Source organism: Leptosomus discolor, chromosome 1 (genome assembly GCF_034619465.1).
Source record: "Leptosomus discolor isolate bLepDis1 chromosome 1, bLepDis1.hap2, whole genome shotgun sequence".
Taxonomy (NCBI): Eukaryota; Metazoa; Chordata; class Aves; order Leptosomiformes; family Leptosomidae; genus Leptosomus; species Leptosomus discolor.
Window position 1 is genome coordinate 151,937,607 of NC_141391.1, and position 18,486 is coordinate 151,956,092.

The 18,486-nt window shown below is 43.6% G+C and overlaps 1 protein-coding gene across 3 annotated transcripts in view; it reads left to right on the forward strand.

Moving 5' to 3' along the window:
* WASHC1 (WASH complex subunit 1) overlaps positions 1 to 18,486 on the forward strand; it is a 45,633-nt gene that overhangs the window by 16,338 nt on the left and 10,809 nt on the right. For all 3 annotated transcript variants that reach the window (XM_086467398.1, XM_086467407.1, XM_009950542.2), the window contains one exon: positions 18,231 to 18,342. In XM_086467398.1, the coding sequence (XP_086323524.1) occupies positions 18,231 to 18,342 (112 nt within the window). The remainder of the gene's footprint in view (positions 1 to 18,230; positions 18,343 to 18,486) is intronic.

Genomic DNA, 18,486 nt, shown 5'->3' on the forward strand with positions numbered 1-18,486 from the left:
GAAAGAAAACAAATACTTGAGGTTGGAATGTTATTATCAAGGTCTCCTTTGCCTGTGATCCAACCGTAAGTTGCCCAGTATACAAAAATTCTCATCTTTTTTCTTCTTATTTTTTCAGTTTATGGAAGAATTTCTGGGTTTGTCTTTTTAAAGATCTTTATTCAATGTCTTTTGCTTGTCTGGAATTGTATTTTGCTAAACAGGCCTATCCTTCTTGTTCCTCCCCAGTTGGATTCAAATTAATTTCCTACTGAAGACTTGAAAAGAGCTTTAGTATTAAAAGAAGTTTAACTGAAAGCCACACTTCTGAAAATGGTAGCTGGAAAACAAAAGCACTGTGGGAATGCTGTTAAGTGTGGGGAGGAAGTCTGGTCAGCGTGTGATTAAGGAGGTGGGTGGGCAGCAGAGCCCTAAGGGATGTTTAGGACAGGAGCAGGGTTGAGGTGCAAGTAGACCTGAAATTGAAGATATAGACAAAACCTTAAATTTGTGGTGCATTTGTGTGTTCCCCCCTTACTTTAAACTTATTAATGTGATTAGTCATGATGATCAATAATGGATATGAGTGACTGAGCGTGTCCATAAGAATGTACTTGATTTAGGAGGTTTGTGGAATGCATTATTAAATGTTCGTGGAAACTTGCAAAGAAGGGTCTTGCTGCAATCTGTACCGTGTTTGTTGTGCACCGTGGCTCTGGGATGCAGCTTGTAGCTTGGACACTGCATTGTAGTTGTTCCTCTGCTGGCTGTAAGGCTTTGCACTTACTCTGAGGAGAGCTGTCAAGAGGGCTTCATTGTGATGGGTCACCAGTCAGGTGGGTTTACACCAGGAGGCTGGCTGTAGCACAGGGAATCAATTTTTCTCCAGTTAATTTGAGAGTGTTATGGCTCTTGTTAAGGACCAAGTCACCTCATGGTACTTTGAAGTTGTCCCAGAAGCCATCTGAGAGAGGATACTAGGTCTAGTTTACTTTCAGACACCTCTTTTGAGGGGCTGTAGGAGCAGTCATTCACTGCCAGGAATGTTAAGCAGAAACAGGGAGGTAAGAGTGAGTGGATGGTCCTACAGCCATGAGGACATGGAGCATGCGGAAAACAGGGAGGAATTTTGCCCCCAGATACTGGTTATTCTTGTAGAGGCATGTCCAAGTAATGAGGATTGTCTGTCTGTCTGTCTGTCGCACACACTTTGTAAGAAATTGCTTACTTGTTTTAACTCTTCTGGTCCTCTGGAAGCTAAATTGGAAAGCTTGTAAAGATGTAGCTTGAGAGATGTTCCCAAACTGCTGGGAAGACTTTAGGAGGCAACATATAAAGGATCAGATCGGTGTGCCTGGAAGGTTGGTGGCAGCTGGCAGTAGCAAGTATCCTACACTCCAAAAAAGAGGTGAAAGGATAGTGACTGTTCTGCAGGAGTCCAGATTACAACTCTTTCTGGATGCTACTAAAATCCGTAAGCTTAAAATCTTGTCGGATCTGAAGCCCAGACTTAATTCAGGTGTCTTGACAGCCCATGAAGTGGGGCAGTGGGTGGGAAGGGGCACAGACAGAGCTGTCACATCTTGAAAAGAAATAGGAATAGTAGGAAAGAGGAGATTGAATGGTATTAAGTCATTAAGAAATTATTCCTTCAAAAATAAAGCAAACATGGCAGAGAATTAGCAAGACAGGATTCTTGCTCATCTCAGGAAGTGCTGAAAATCTGTTTCTTTTGGACTTTGAGAGATTAAGTTTGTCTTTTGAAAAAGAAGAACAGAATGATAAATTTGATTCCGCAAGGAAGATGCTTTTTTATGGCATTGCCATTGAAATGTAACGGTGGTTACTTAAGCCTTTGCTCTAAGTCTACTAACAACAGCTCTTCCACATAATTTCTTTCACTAGCAGTCTGTTTATCTTTGAATCCCGTTCCCCCAAAAGGAGGATGATCAATCTGTTCTGCCTTAAGTGATTGAAAAGCAGGCTTGAACTTGTTAAGAGTGCTGTAGCTTTCTGTACACGAACAAGGCCTTCAGCATTGTTTAAAATGAGCAATTTAAAGAAGTGATTGAAGTGCTTCACCTTCAGTATCCTCCTCCAAGCAGACTTAAACTTTTCTTACCTAATAGCAGGTCTGGAAATAGTGGTACATTTTAATGAATAGCTAAAAGACTCAGTGCCGGCATTAATGCAAAATATTTCTCAAAGCATGAGATGAGTTTACGTTAGCTACAGAAAACATTCTGTGGGGAGGAAGGCCTCTAAATGCTTGATTCTACATCTGAAAAGAAAATGATGGAATATTGTGTCTAGGATGCTGAAATGGCCGTCCAGGAGCACAAAGGAAACAATACCCCTATCCTCGTTCACTAAAAATAAAATAAGTGGTTTAGGTGCAGTCATGCTAAACTGCTGATGTATCAATTTGATGTAAGTAGTAAAAAAGTGAAGGAAAATGCAAAAGTTGCAGGAGAGGTGTTCTTCCACTTCTGGAATTGGTCTCAAAGCCACTTAGCAAAAGGAGGCCAGCAACAATATCAGACTTAATGGAGCTCTTGAGAGGATTCTCTCTACTCTTACAGGCACTTTCATGGTAGTGGAATATCTGTCTAGTGGAAACGTGAGGCAGTTTGATCAAAACAGATGTCATGTGCAATAGGAAAGGCAAACAGTAGGGAGTAACTTAGGTAACTTTGGTACATAAGATTTATTGTTTTATTTTAGTTTGCCTTTTTTTTTTTTAATCCTGACAGGATAGTCTCTTGTTCGTACTGTCTGCTTTGTTGAAGAAAATTCAATATTGAGTGACAGTTTTCAAGTTCTTGTGAGCTAATTCTCTCCTGGTCCTTAAAGACAGGACAAGACAGACTCCCTGAGAAAGCATGTGAGAGGTTCAAAAGTAGGGGGAAGTGTAAGATGCACCTACCTACATGAGTGCAATTCGGTAGCTGGAAAAATACCCAGTAGAATACGCACTGTGGCTTGACCGTCCTCAGGCCTGAATCTGTTTCTTCTTCTCTGGACAACTTTCACTCTGCTTTTGCAGAATCAGATCAGATTCATTTGCAGAAGGGAGGACCTGCTGTTCCTCAAAGGGTGAAGGAGTGATACCGAAAGAGTACAGAGGGAGGCAACGTTGCTGTTTTAATAAAGGAAGACTTTGCATGGAAGGTGTTTGATTTATTTTCTTTGTTTGGTCACAGGCAGGGGGAAATCTCACCTTATCTTCTAGAGGATTGATTGTGGCAATGCCCATCATTTGTAATAGGGATGTTGCTGTCTACAACTATATGAGTCTGTTTTCCTGAAGAGAGGTGTCCCAGAAAAGTCTGTGATAAATCTTAAAACGCTTAAGAAAAATAAGTTCTTAATAGCATAGGAACTTCATGCTTTGCAGACTCTGTTCATGCAGCAGAACTTTGCATCTTGAAGAAAATCTTTAATCAAAAAACCCCATTTGGTCCAATCACATGCAGTTCATAGTGTCTTTGTGACATTGTATTGGATTTTTTTTGATCATGTTTTTATGTCTCTGTAGGCTAAAATCAATTTACTACCATGTATAGACACCCTATGGCTTATCAAAACTTTTCTAAACTGTTTGAAGAGTTATGAATTTAACACAAGAGATGCCATATGTAGTAGCTACTGTTTATTATTCAAAGGGCATGTTCCAAAACAGATAAAGCCAGTTTCAAAACCATCTGTGGAAATAAAGCCTGTAGCAGCAAGAGGCGAAAGAAACAAATGTTACACGCGTTTGTGGAGGTGAGAAGTAATTATCTTGATAAATATTGCCTTGCTTTCACTGACAGTTATTTTAAAGCACAGTTTGAGGACAGAGTTGTGACCAAGTTGAAGGATGGGTACACCCCCAACTTCTATAAACTGGTTTAAACTTTTATGAGCTATCTTGTAACAAAAAGTACAGAGCTATAATTACCCCTGCTTTTACTGCTTTAAGAAGTGGAAGCCCAGGAAGACCTCTCTGCTATTGACAAGATGTAACTTTTTGCTCACTGAGCTGTTTCTGGATTGGAAAGGTAGTGTGTGAATAGCCTGGAGGCTAAGCACTATGCAATCACAGTGAAATAACCTTCTTTGAAGCTGAGTGCAGCAGGATCTGAACCAGCTGATGCTTGTGGAGGCTTGTGGACTTCAGAAATGCTGTCTGACACATTAATGCGGTGAGGTTTTAAATGGCTGAAAGTTGTAACATCCTAGAGCGTGAGAGTAACGTATCCAGAAATAATAATGGTGGTGATGTCTCCATAACGGCCTAAATGTATGCGAGAAGAGAATTCCACACTGAACCCTAAAGCAGACTTTTCTGCATAGCAAGAGCACTGAGCCCTTTGTGGAAGAAGTAAAAAAAAATTGGCAGGGCGTGGAAGTGGTGTTGATCTGTCCTCCTTACCACATGCCAAAAAGACTTGTTCCCGTGAGCAATGCAAGTCTTTACAACGGGACGAAGTGTCCACCTTTGCATGTTTGTTTTCAGTTAATTCTGAAGCCAGAGCTGTGTGAGCATGTTGACACCTTTTCTAGTCTCATCTCTTGAATGTTGTTTCAGAGTCTCTACCGGATTCAGACAGATGTGAACATGTGAATTCACTTGTATATTGTGTTCAGAAATGTTCCGGGGTGCCTTAAAGGTAGCATTTGGGTGGGAGATAGGCAGCAGCTCAGCATGAGCGAGATGTGAAGGCGTGGTAGGGAAATGAGTTTTAGAGGGTAGGGGGTGGACGAGTTGGACTACAGCGTGTCTCTGGCTGTGTTTTGCTAACAGCTCATCCCTCAGCAGGTTAGTGGGATGTCAGTGTCAATTCAGGGTCCAGACAGTGACCTGAGCCCTGAGGGCTGCCCAGAGAGCAGAGGTGGGACTGACTTCCCAGCTACATCTGTGAGTGACTAATGCAAAGAGGTGTCATGGCTGCCTCCTTTAGCATGGGAGGGTTGCGTATGCTTCCCTAATGTCTGCTCGCAGTTGTGGTACCCTAAGAAGGTTCTCCAGGAGAACTCTGAAACTCTGCTCGTGTGCAGCTGAGTAAACTTCCTTTCCTTGAAGTACTCTGGATAGCTGTGGGTTGGAAGGATCCAGATCCACTTGAAGGGAGATGCGGTGGCTAAGGTCCTTGTCCAGCAATAAATCACGTCTATAAACTTCTAGGGCAGGAGGTGGCTGTTAATTAACAGAGATTTGGGAAAGGTCTTGCAAACTTCCCCATCCAGAGAGGCATACCCTTACCCCAAGTGTCTGTAGCTATTAGTCTCTGGAAATATCCAAGAAAAAGCAGGTCATAACAACAAGTCGATGTGTGCCTCGTAGCAAAAGAAATGTTCCTTTTTTTCTAGTTTCTTAACCTGCAGGTTTGGCAATGTCGTCAGATTCTCCCACTCCCACAATTGCCGTGTCATTCTTTTCTTACACAAAGTGATAGCTCTACCTTCTCAACCAGCTTCAGACGCTGGGCTCTCACACGTGTGTTGGAGTCATTTTCTGTTCCTGTGGATGAGGTTTTTTTCTACTCAGTCAGCCCTGGAGGAAGAGCTGCAAATAAGTCACTTTGGTTTATAGGCATGACTTCCATCAGGGATCTAGGGTGGAGAAAACTGTCTGGAAAATAACACTGTGTGGCTTGAAATGTGTATTGCAGGCTCCCTCCTATATAAGTGGGAATGTGCGCACTGAAGGGGAGAGTTGCAGGAGGAGACGCCGGTGCCAAAGGTCTGTTCTTCACACTTGACTGGTGGATTAAATTCTCTTTCCATGGCCCTTCTTTCTGACTAGTTGTGGTGCTGTCACTGGGCTTTTCCAAATGGGGTAGGTTCAAGTTTGGGTAGAAATGCAACTGACCGTTAAGACAGAGCAGCGCTCTTCAAGACAGCGGATCCATTTGTAGACACTAATGAAAGAGTTCTTGTTTTTCTTCCATCCAAACCCTCTAGACAATCATTTTATTGAGGGAATCCACCATGCTGTGCCATTAGGGAGAGGAGGGGCTAAAAATTATTTTTGGAGCCAGGGATGAAGGATTTGGATGGTAAAGTGTGTTAAAGAGAAACCCCAGGTGGGTAATTTAGCATCTTCTGAGCTGGATTCCATTCTTAATTTATTCAAGAATATGATCCTTATTCTGGATTAATATACATTTTAAAATGCAAATACCTGGTTTTATTTTACTTCTAGGACTTTCATTTTAGATCTACTGTAAAAGCTGAACAAGACGACATGCTTGATGGGCTTAAGAGGCGTAACAGTACATTCCTTTTAGAACAGGAGGTAAAGCTCTTGCACTTCTGCTCTGTGGTAGTGCAGCAGGCGTAGCCTTTCTGATTATCTATGAACTATATATAACGTGCTAATTGTTCTAGTAGCTCAGCACCAAGCAACTAGAAAGTTTCATGGTCTCTGTGGTTCAGTTTTCTCTGTCACTTTGACCCGATGATTGGCTTGCTTTGTTTTTGCTTCAACAACAATATTTTGAAAGAGGCACCCTGAATTTTGTTGATTCCAGAACAAAGTCAGACTTTGTGTGGCTTGAGGGAGGAAGGGAGGATGAGAAGCTCACAATTCCTCTTGTGTTGCTGAGCACCAGGCAGAGTTTTCTTTGTTCTTTCTAGCATATGAGCGATTTAGGGGGGAAAGAACAACCAACCAACCCACCCCACGGCCAAAATCACGCCCTTCATTATGCTTCATGCTTACTTTTAGCTGGGATGAGGGGTTTAGCTGCTGCTAAAGGCATCGGTCCATGAGAACATTGATTGTGTATGTCACAGGGTGAGCAGTTAAGCTATTAAAATTTATGGATTTACAGTCCTGGCAGTTTTTGGGTAGGGAAGGAGGTTTGACAAGTGTATTGTACAAATTTGTTCTGGTATTACTGTCAAGCTAGTGTTTCCATTCTTAATGACTATTTGTGAGTCACTACATGGGGGAGATGAATTTTAAAAGGACAGTGAGGAAAATGAAATCATGTATCTAGAACTGCTCTAAAGGTGATGTCTGATCATTGTTGTGCCACAGACTGTTTAACTGAAATGACCGAGCAGCTGTCAGTCCAAGCAGAGAGGCAGCTGCTCTTTGATTTTGGAAAAATCTCTGCCTTGGGCCCAAGTTTGTTTGCGAAAAATAACTAGAAATCCCTCAAGAAGTAAGGAAGTGCTGTAAATCACTCAAGAAAGGTGTTAGACGGATAACGTGTGATAAAGAGTTGCTCTCATTTGTTGAAGAAGCACTTATGCACAAATTAGCTTGTTGATGGGGATATCATAGAAGGTGCCTTTTGAGATTTGAGTGTGACTGTGATTGATTGTAGGAAAATGAAGAAGTAACACTAAACAACCTCTGTTTCTGAAGAGCAAATAATTGTGAAATAAAAAGCTCAATTTACAAAAAATACAGAAAAAAAATCTTTCATTTAAGAGAGAGACCTGTTTTGAAAGAGAAAGATCTGTTGTGAGAAGTTCAAATTGGAAGCATGGGTGAGAAAGGGAAAAGCTTTTGTTAGTAATAAGGTTTTGTAATTAGCAAAGGGCTGATAACTGTTTCTGAGAGTGTGATTATTTTTTTTTGTTTGTTTTTTAATGTGATTTGGCTTGTTTTCATTGTAGCAAAATTTTGGGGGAATCTTGGGAATCGGCAGTAGTCCTTCCGGGATGCTGAGGAGGATCGTTGGCTGCTGAACAGAAGCAGTGAGTGGCAATGCTTGCATGGGCAGAAGTATCTAATTGAAGGAAGAGTGAGAATAGAAGAAATTTGATTGAGTTGTGAGCTGTTGAAAGTACAGTGATCACTGCAGCAAATATGATGAGCAGAAACACGATATTGAGAGCAAAACAAAATGACCTGGTTACTCCATCCTTCAAAAGCTAGTTAGGTCATTTATCAAGTATCTGATGACAACCTCAGTAGGTCAGGACAAAGCAAAGACAGACCACAGAAGCAGACCCTTGTTACGTGGTTGAAGTCAGAAACGAACTGAGAATTACAAGAAGAACAGATGAAGTACAGTTGTCTTTGAGGGTTTCGCAGTTGATGAAACAGACTGCTTTGTGGTAGCAAGTCCTTTTTCTTGGTTAGCCTTGCTTTCTCCTGAAAATGCAAGTCCGGTTGTGCAGGACAATGGCTTTTATAGAGGCTGCTCTTAGTTAGTGATTGTTGTGTAAGCAGTAGCTTGTAAATGATAGCTCTTAAGTATCTGTTACCGACAAGGGGACTGAAGGGTTCAACTTGTGGCATACAAGTCAAATTCCCTGTGATTGCCATGAGCTATTGGGAAGTGGAGAAAATTTAAAGTTAATGCAAAAACCTTTACCTTCAAAGTTGTGTCTTACATATGGGAGAGGATATGTTTTGGATCCGGAGAAAGAAGTGGTGTTGGAGAGAATGGTCAGTGTTTTACATCAATGTTTGCTGGCTGCAGCTTATTCTGGAGAGCAGCAGTGGGATAGATCTGGCAATGGGGAGGCACTGAAGAGTGTAGAAGTACTTGCATAGGTGGTCTTAAAATTTTCAGTAAAACTGAAAATTAAACAACTGCTAAAATGTACGTGTTAACTCCTGTGAATTGAAGCAAAATTTATTCAAATTAGCAAATGATGGACTGAAAATCTGGTTTGTTGAGACTGTACTGTGAGTTTCCCCAGATTTCCTCTGTCACAGGGGACAAACGATTCCACTCTTGGTTTCACAAGCAACCAAGACTTAATTAACTCTTGGAAATTGCTTTGAGATCTTTGGGTGAAAAGCTATGAAGTTCTAATGAAATTTGATTAAATGCAAAGAAAAGCAATGGTTTTCTCGGAGTATGATTAGTTTGAACTTCTATCACAAGGAATCATTTTCTGCTCCAGAGGAGGGTGTGTTTTGATCAGCGTTCTTAGTCTTGGTGACAATGGCTTGTTTTGATAGCAGAGATAAACAGACTAGGAGCAGTATTTGTGCTATGTGCTCTGTTGGCAAGTCCCACAGCAGAGCCTTTAGGGGTGTTCACTTATCAGTTCTTATCACACGTGGGGTGATACTTACCTTTGTCAAGAAAACTGATTTAAACCCACTTGGAAGGTATGGGGGAAAGCTAGGAATAAAGAAGAGCTTCCTGGTCTTCTGCTATAACCCAGGCTATCCTTTTGTTCTGCAGTGTTGAGTCCACGTGGACTGCCGGTGGGGAGGAAGGCTCTGCAAATGTCACTCTTCCTTCCCACATTATCATGACTATGTAGTGAGGCGTCTTTGGCTCAAGCGAGGCAGAGGCTAAAAGGGCTGGGGAGGCTGCTGTGGGCTTGTCAGTGCTAATCTGATGTTGCTGCCTTCAGGTGAAGCTCAGAAGAGACATCAGTTTAGGCTGGCAGCTTATGCATTTCTCTTGCAATCCCACCTGGGAGAAGGCACAGATCAAACATTTAAATCCAGGTTGATCTGTCTCCTGTGACTACTGCTGATAGGAAATGTGGAGCATAATGTTGATTTAAGAGTGAGTTGTAGAACAGAAGCACTGTTTGTGTAGAATCAGGCACGGTGCCCAAATGAAGGGTGGGAAGGCGTTTCTTCTGTGCTCTGTGATCCAGAGGAATCTGACACCTTTTTCAAGGCGTTAGCTCTCCCTTCCCCCAGATACAGTTCACCACAGGGTCACCTGGGCATTTCTATGCTGCTTATTTTGTGTTCAGTAGGGACAGGGAGGAAGATCTTTGGCTAATCTAAGAAAAGAGCTTTGATGGGAGAAAGAGAAACCTAATGTTTGTGTACGCAGTTGATTAATTTAAGGTTACAGGGTGCCAAAACACCTTCTTAAGCTATCTGCCAAATAAGATCCTTAACTTTAAGCAACATGGAAACAAAATTTACTTCTGACAGTCTCATAAAATTCTGTCCAAACAGGATTAGCCTTCCATTCAAAAGTGATTTAAAAAAAAAGAAAAAGGAAAAAAACAACCACTTAAGGCTTTTACTACAAAAGATTGAGCTTCAGTGAGTAGATACTTATGAGAATTTTACAAGGATGAGTGGAGACTATATAGATAACAAACCAGTTACTAGTACTTTACTAGTAACTTTTAGTAGTTACAGTATTAGTACCAGTTAGTACAACACCTTCCCTATGAGGACAGGCTGAGAGAGTTGGGCTTGTTCAGCCTGGAGAAGAGAAGGCTCCGGGGAGACCTTATAGTGCCCTTCCAGTGCTTAAAGGGGGCTTATAAGAAAGATGTGGACAAAGTTCTTAGTAGGACTTGCTGTGATAGAACAAGGGGTAATGGTTTTAAACTAAAAGAGGGTAGATTTAGATTGGACATAAGGAAGAAATTTTTTACCGTGAGGGTGGTGAAACACTGGAACAGGCTGCCCAGAGAGGTGGTAGAAGCCCCATCCCTGGAAACGTTCAAGGCCAGGTCAGACGGGGCTCTGAGCAACCAGATCTGGCTAAAGGTGTCCCTGCTCATTGCAGGAGGGTTGGACTAGATAACCTTTAAAGGTCCCTTCCAATCCAAACTGTTCTGTGATTCTGTACTTGCAGCATCTGCTGCCTGATCTCAAGACTATTCCTGTGGCTGCTGCTCTGGGAAGCAGTTCCACGGTGGAGTTCAGTATCTGCCTCCACACTGCCGGTGGAGGAACCCAAAAGGTCACCTGTGAAACTCCAGCAGTACTGGTAGAAGAACCAGTTTTTCCCCATTACTTCTTTCAGAGCATCCTTCCCAAAAGTTGTCACAGTGATGGTAGAACTTATTGTGTTTATCTGTCTTAACACTATTACTAAAAAGTAGCCTATGTAGTTTAAATAGAAGATCTAATTATGTAATATATTTGCAAAGACGGAATTTCTACTTAGTATATATTCTAAAAAAAGAAAAGCATGTCTGCTTTCAGATCAGTCAGTGGTGGGAGTCAAGTAAAAAGGCTGGAAGGTTAAAGAACAACTTGTTTGTGACCTTTTTTTTAAAAAAAAAAAAAAAAAGAAAATGAGAAGAAAAGCTCCTTTTCTGGGGAGGAGAGCAAGCTGCAGGGGAAGAGGAAGGAAGGTGCTATGATGATAGGTCAAAATTCTGAATTTCCAGTTTTACATAAACTTAATTCGTAGTAGCGGCAGCACCTTGTTAAATGAGAGATTAAAAATCAAAACGAAATGATTTTTGTGTGAGAACATGACCTATGGAGAGTGATGTATGCCAGATCCTGCTGAGGATAACCTGGCAACCTTGATCACCCTCCAATCTGCAAAGCCGTTCAGCATCACAGGAGCAGGGCAATATATGAATGCTGAAACACCTGCAAATCAGGCTCAAGGAGCAATCAGTGTGATAAACATTAATTAGTATTATACCCAAACCTTTAATGGAGGAAAGAGCATTGATTACACTATTTCACTTGGGATTTCTTTCTTTCAGAGATGGCGGATGATGACAGCTTCTGATTACACTTACTCAGACATGAAGTAAGACTTTAAAAACTGTTTAAATATGGGGAGAGAAGAGCAGAAAGCAAACAAGTTGGTCTTTCTTTGAGTGGTGGAATGATTTGGCTTTTTATAAAAAAGGATGCATTTTTGCTTTTTGCCTTTCAAACTTTTGAGGCGAATTGTGAACCGGCTTTGAATACTTCCCTGGCTCACTGTAAATGTCTTAGCAGCCTTTTCTTTGCTCTCTCCAACTCAATCCTGCGATATTGCCAGCTGCTGGGGCAGAGGCACTGCGTGGGAGTGGGGAGAGAGGGGCTCGGGCTTCTCACAGTCTGTTTCTGACTGTGCCGGCCGTTGCTGTGTGAGCTCTGAGCTGTCCCACTGCAGGGGGTAGGAAGGTCCATGTGCGGTAAGGCTGTCTGTAAAGCACACTCTGGTGCCTCATAAAACATTACCCTTTGTTGCCTGGCCAGAACACGCGTAGATATTCCAGCCAGCTGTCTAGGCCTGCTTCAGTCTAGTGGATTGTGCATCAAAGCCCGGAGTTATGGGTGCCAGCGGCGATAGATTGATGTTTCCCCGTCACTCCAGCAGCCTGAGGAACCATAAAAGTCCGTGGCCTTTTTTCCAAGAAGGTTCTTGGACAAATTAAAACTGGAAAAAGCTTGAGATTTTCTTCTCCGTAGCATACAAGTAGAAGAGAGCAGTGATATGCCTCTAGGTCCCAGGAAAGAAGTGGGTGAGGAAGGGGCTTGGTAGCCTGAGAAAAAAGGTGGACATTTAGCTCCCTCAGCACCCCTCCTGCTCCTGCTTTCATCACGGGATGATGTCTCCCTCCGCTGGGAGGTAGTCTTTCCTCACCTCACCAATGGTTCTCTCACTTTTGGAAACCCACTGAAACTTGTCCTAGAGGTTTAGTGGTATCTCATTCATCAGTAGTGGTATCGTGCCAGTTTTGGCACTGGCACTGTGGACGGATGAATGGCAGCCAGCACTGTTATCTTCCCTCATTACCCTGCTCCAGTGCCAGCTACTTGGAAATTCTGGGAATGTGATAAAGTACAAGAATCATAAACCCCGTCCCTTCTAATTCATGCCTCCTGCAGTAAAGGAGGAATTTAATAGAAGAACGCTTTGCTGCAAAAAAAGCAGCTTGACTTTTAGGCAAAAAGCCAGGGTTTTATAGAACAAATTTACCGTATGTACCCTGAAGTTCAGAACAGCAGTGATGAGCATCGCTCTGCTATCTCTCAGGGCTGGAACTTGGGGTGGGAGGAGACCAGAAGACTGACTTGCTGTGATGTGTACAGTCCTCATTTAAGGAAAAAGTCATTTAATACTTCGGCTGCCTTATCCTCCTGTGCAACTTCATTTCTCATTCTGCTCCGTAATGTTCTTTCTCCTTGGTTGATCACTTACTTTTGTACTTCAGACATGAAATTGAAGTTCTTTGGTATTCTAGAGAGGTTTGCTCCCAGGCTCTGCTGCCTTGCCTTTCTTGTTCACCTTGGTGTGGCGCTTGCTTCTTCTGTCTCCCAAGTTTTGTTGTCCCTGTCACTTATGGGTGATATGTGTGCTCAACGTAGGCCGCAAAGGATCTCCTGCTGCTGTGGTGCTTCCTTCCAGCTGAATTCTGTCTTGCTCGGCCACCTTTCTGGGAATCTGTCAGCTTGTCTTTAAACCTGCTCTGTTTTTAAACTGTTTTCTGATGCTGTCTGATCCCTAGCAAATATGGGCGACAAAAATCACAATGCGTTTTTGGCATTGTGGAGTGCTTCGAGACGCTCATAAAAATCAATGCTGACAACTGACAGGCAGTGTCCAGTGTCCTGGGTGCCAGATTCCTAATGCCTCAAATCTCTTTCCCATGGGACTAAGAGAACAGTGATTTTTGTTTTTTTTTTTTCTTTTTTCTCCCCCCCCCTCCATGAGCAGACACAGATGCAGCAAAGGACGTCTTTCAGCAGCTGCCTGAATGTGAGATTTATCAGAGGGGTCATAAGGAAATAACGGGAAGTGATCTGCTCCATGGCTGCAGATAGGACAGAGGATACGGGGCCAGCGAGGGAGGCAGTGAGGCAGGAGGAAGTATTCCTGGGACCTGCTGTGGGTGTTGGAGAGAGTTGCCTCTAAAACAGAGAAGAGTTCAAGGCAGCAGGGTGAGGGCTTTAGGAGAAATGAGATCCAAGTTGGGGGTGAGGCGCAGAGGGCTTGACTACAAAAAGATTTCAGAGGGACAAGAGAATGTGAAAGCTTGAATCAAAGCAGCTGAAAGATTGGCTTTAATATCTGCTTAGATCAAAAATAAAAGTCTGTATGGATTAAGAGATAATCCACTAGATAGATTTAATCTGCCACATGTATTACTTCCCCAAAGAAAAGCATTGGGAGGGGAAGTTCGGTTTGACTCAATGCCCAGGATTTGACGGCAGGTGATGTATATTCTCCTCCTTTCTCCTGCAGACCTCTGTTTCCCTTTATCCCAAAGCATGCATCCTGCCCAAAGGGAGGGGCTGTTGCTGTACGCTTCCTGCTTCTTTGCAACTCCAAAGTCACATTGAATCTAACTAGAGGGGTTTCTCAAGCAGAAAAGAGAACCAAGAGCAAAATAACACAGCAGTGACTAATAGGGTAGGCGCAGGGTAGGTTCAGGTGCTGGTGGTGGTTTTGGCTGTCTGAGCACAGGGTTCTGAGGGACAGTAATGGGCCATTTTATTAACACTTACTCCTCCTATCCTGATTGCAACTGCCTCTCAAACAAATGCAACTCAGTAACATACTCCTTAAATGGAGGTTGAGGTCTGAATGCCACCTTCTTCAAACACTTTGCCCCTGAAATCCTTAGCAATAGCCCTCTCCATCCCTTCCTGTTTCCTTTCTTTACAAACACCGGTTGACTCCATAGAGTAAGTTCATTTTCCACAGCAGTAGAAATACTGAAGTTGCTGGAGAACGCTTGAACATGAGTTTGTTTTTTCCATGTGTTTTTTCAGTATCAGTATAGTATGTTGTCTCCTTTAACTAACACGTGCAACGGTATCTTGAACTGTATGTGCGTAACAGTCATGCACTTTTAGGAGCCTGTACATGTGATAGAACTTGGATTAGTTGGATTGAGGGGGTTTAGTAATTTTTTTCATAGTTATCTTGCTTGGCCACAAATAAATTCATTCTGTAGACTGGTGTGTATTCCTTCTGTGTTGTGGGCCAGCCTCTGTACCACGTCAGGTGAAGGTTTTTGGCATATCTCCGAAGGTCAGTGGGTTTGGCCTGTCAAATGCTAGAGTAGGAGATCACAGGAGAAAGTACAGGGTGCCTCAGAGAGGAGCCATCGTGGTTTGAAACACCTGAGCCGGCGCTGGACGACTTCCCCAGCTTGTGCTGGAAGCGGGCCGTCTGCCTGATACTGTCCTTTTATGGGTGAATGTAGTCACTCTGGTTGTGTTTGGTGGGCAGTAGGGATGGCTGAAGCTATAGGTGTCTTCCCTCTTTCCCTTCTGGATGCACCATTACTGTTGCAGCTAGGGCACAGCAATTGCCAGTCCTGTTCAGTTTTTAGGGATGCTTCCTTTTTAAGAGAGCTTCCAGCAAACCTTAAATGAGAAGGATGAATGCAGCGCTGTGGGCTCAGAGGTGCTTTGCTTTCTGTTCTCCCCCTGACGCTGTCCCTGCGCTACGGGAGGCGTTAGTACTCTAGCACCGAACAGCACTTTGTAATAGCCAACGCACTACCTGTGTTTGGGGGCGTAAAGGGGGTTGTGGCACCGTTCCTCTCCTAAACTGGATATCTTAGAGGATGAATGTTAAATGTGGAAGTGGTTATGGGTGAAAGGTAAGGATGTTTCCTCAAAAATTCCTTTGCTGCTTCACAGCTAGTGAAAGAGTGAGTGTGGGAAGGGAGAGGAAGAGTCTGATACCTGGTGAAGCACTGGGGATAACGTGGGGCAGGAAAGGGAGGCGATCAAACACTTCCCTCACTCCCTTGACCCACTCACGTTCATGGAGTGGAAGGGAGAACGGTTACTGGTTTCCAAGCCTGAGCTTGCATAACTATTTGCTTAACACTTCCTTCTGGGAGTGAAACATGTGCCTCATCAGCCCCTGAGAGTTGTGTCTGGGAGTCAGCAGGGTACTGCCTAAAAGGCAATTGATACCTTTGCTTTCATTTGGAGCTTCAGGAAGGCTTTGTTGAGCTCTTCTGGGAGAGGGGTCTACTCACAGGTGAGAGGGAAAATTGCATCATTGATTTGAGGGAGAGCAGCAAAGCAGAAATAAATGACCAATTTTTTCAGCTTTGAAGGAAGTAAAAATAGTCAGATGCCCCCAGGAGCAGCAGTGGAAATAGTGTCAATCAATACAATTATGAAACATCTAGGAAAGAGGTGAACTGTGAGGTGGGAAAATTTGCTGGGGAGAGCAGTTAGGGAAGACTTGGGTCCTTCAGAGGCATCTCACACTTGAACAAAACAAGGCGATGGGACAGCCCTGTGACACATGAAATTTGCTGCAGACAGGTACTAGGAAATGCACGCTGAAAGGAACAACAGAAACTTCTCTGAGAACCTATCAAGTGTGTAAGTGATGCGGACTTACTCCACTGAGACAGAGGGGGAGGGTGTGGGAAGGAAATCATGAACAGATTTGTACTTAGTGTTGGTACAAAATACAAGCTGTTAAGCTGTGGTTAAAATAAAAGGATGCGGAAATGGAGAATAATTCCAAGAGGGAGAATCTTGTGAGGTTCAGTTTTGCTCATAGCCCACTCCAAAAAGAACAAAGCAGAAACAGGCTGTGTGCTCTTCTGCCACATGCATAAAGGAGGTTTTTCATCCCTCCAGGAAGAAGGGAGCATGGCTGTAAACAAACAGAAACACTTAAAGCTTTTTGGAGACAGAAATGGGGTTTTTTTTCAGAATGATACAAGGTGCTTGTACTTACTGTTTTTTCACTACCTACAATGGGGAGGCTTTAGTGGAGTCCATTTCTGTACCGTAATAGGGAATGTGCTGCAGAGTGAAAAGACTTGAAAAGATGGGTTTGGTGCAGTTTGAAAATGGGAATCATGGGTCACTGCTGATGTCACACTTGTTACTAAAAGAAATTATACAGACAGAGTGGGGGAAAAAAGCATAGGAGCGCTCTACTCAAAAGCAAAGAGGGACTTTTGGTGAAATTTGAAGGCAGTACCCGAGACTGATTTTTTTTTTTTTTGCAGGCACAAAAATGATGCAGTGGAACTCATTACTACAAAACATTGCTGGAATGCTGTCTCTCCTAATGGGTTGTATAGCCAGAAAAATACTCTTTGCTGGCTTCATTAGAGGGGTGAAGATTCAGAACACTTTTCAGCTTTTGAGCTTGAAGCTACGAGAACATGCTAGTTATGGGAAGGGAGGTCTCTTCTGAGGAGGTGACTCCATAGTTACATGTAGCTGATGCCTGGTCCCAATGTTCCTCGTAGCCTTTGGTTGAATGTGTGTGACATTCCTGCAGCACAGCAGCGACTGTGCACCACATGCTGGCGGCTTCAGTTGGCTGCAAGGCGTCTGCTGTAAGCTTTGTGGGAAAGGAATATGGCGTGTGGTGAACAGACAGGTACTTAACTAGTGACTGCTATCCCCTGCTGCCACAGAGTGCTTTTCACCTCAGTCCCAAAGCATTTTGATGCTGACCTAGTGTGGTGGTTTAACCCCAGCTGGCAACTGAGCGCCACACAGCTCCTCGCTCATTCCTCTCACAGCGGGATGGGGGGGGGAAGAGAATGGGAAGGGTAAAAGTGAGAAAACTCGTGGGTTGAGATAAGAACAGTTTAATAATGGAAATATAACAATAATAATAGTAATGAAAAGGAAAATAACAAAAAAAAAAAAAAAAGAGAAGTAAAACCCAAGAAAGACAAGTGATGCAAATGAAAAACAGTTGCTCCCTGCCAACCTATGGATGCCCAGCCAGTCCCCCAGCAGCAGCCCCTGGCCAACCTTCCCCCTAGTTTATGTGCTGACCACAACATCATATGGTATGGAACATCCCTTTGGTCAGCTGGGGTCAGCTGTCCCAGCTGTGTCCCCTCCCAACTTCTTGTGCACCCCCAGCCTCCTCGCTGGTGGGGTGAGGTGAGAGGCAGAAAATGCCTTGACTCTCTGTGAGCACTGCTCAGCAGTGGCTAAAGCATCCCCGTGTTATCGACGTTGTTTTGAGCACAAATCCAAAACACAGCCCCATACTAGCTACTGCGAAGAAAATTAACTCTGTCCCAGTCAAAACCAGCACATCTAGTTATGCAAAAATTATGCAAGTTAGCGTGCCTTATTGCTCCGAATGAGGACCTAATGTTGTTTAACTGGTGTGAAAACCCCATCACAAAGCTGCGAAGCAACACAGAAGAAGTCACGCGACGTGCTGCTGGTATAGTAGAGGACAGGATAAGCCTTGCAAGTCCTGAACTCTGCTCGTTAGCATGGGTTGCCTTTAATTTTTAACAAGTCATTTTTATTAAAAGTATGTTGGCAGTTGATAACTGGCTGGGCCTTTCTTCTCAGCAGTACCTGCAGAGAGGCATAGGGCTTGTGGCACTCTGGTGTTGTGAAAAAGCTGCAGTTCTCCATCTTTCTGTGCTGTGCCTCAAACAGCCGCGGGAACATTGTGCTGTGAATCACAGACTAGTCCTACCTTCATGTCAGAGTGCATAAAGCTCTCAGTGGGACCGAGACAAGCGTATCTCAACCAGCACTATTTTGCCCGATGAAACAATCCACTCTGACGAGAGTCACATTCTTCCCTGAGGGCCTGGGCACTGGCTGTGGCCAAAAAATCTTTGGCTCTGGCTTAAGGAAGGTGCTTGCCTCCTAGGATCTCTCAGCGGGTGGAGGCCAGCCGGGCACAGCTTCAGGCAATCGGGGAAAGAGTCACACTCGCCCAAGCGAAGATTGAGAAGATAAAGGGAAGCAAGAAGGCTATTAAGGTAGGGACTTCAGTGAAGGCTGCATGGCCTCCCTTCTTTCTTCCACCTTCTCTCTTTACTCCTGATGTAAGCTCTGGAGAAGAACAGCAGCTGCCCGCTCACCTCTCCATGCCTTGCTGCTGAGCAGGGTTGTGATGAGAAGCC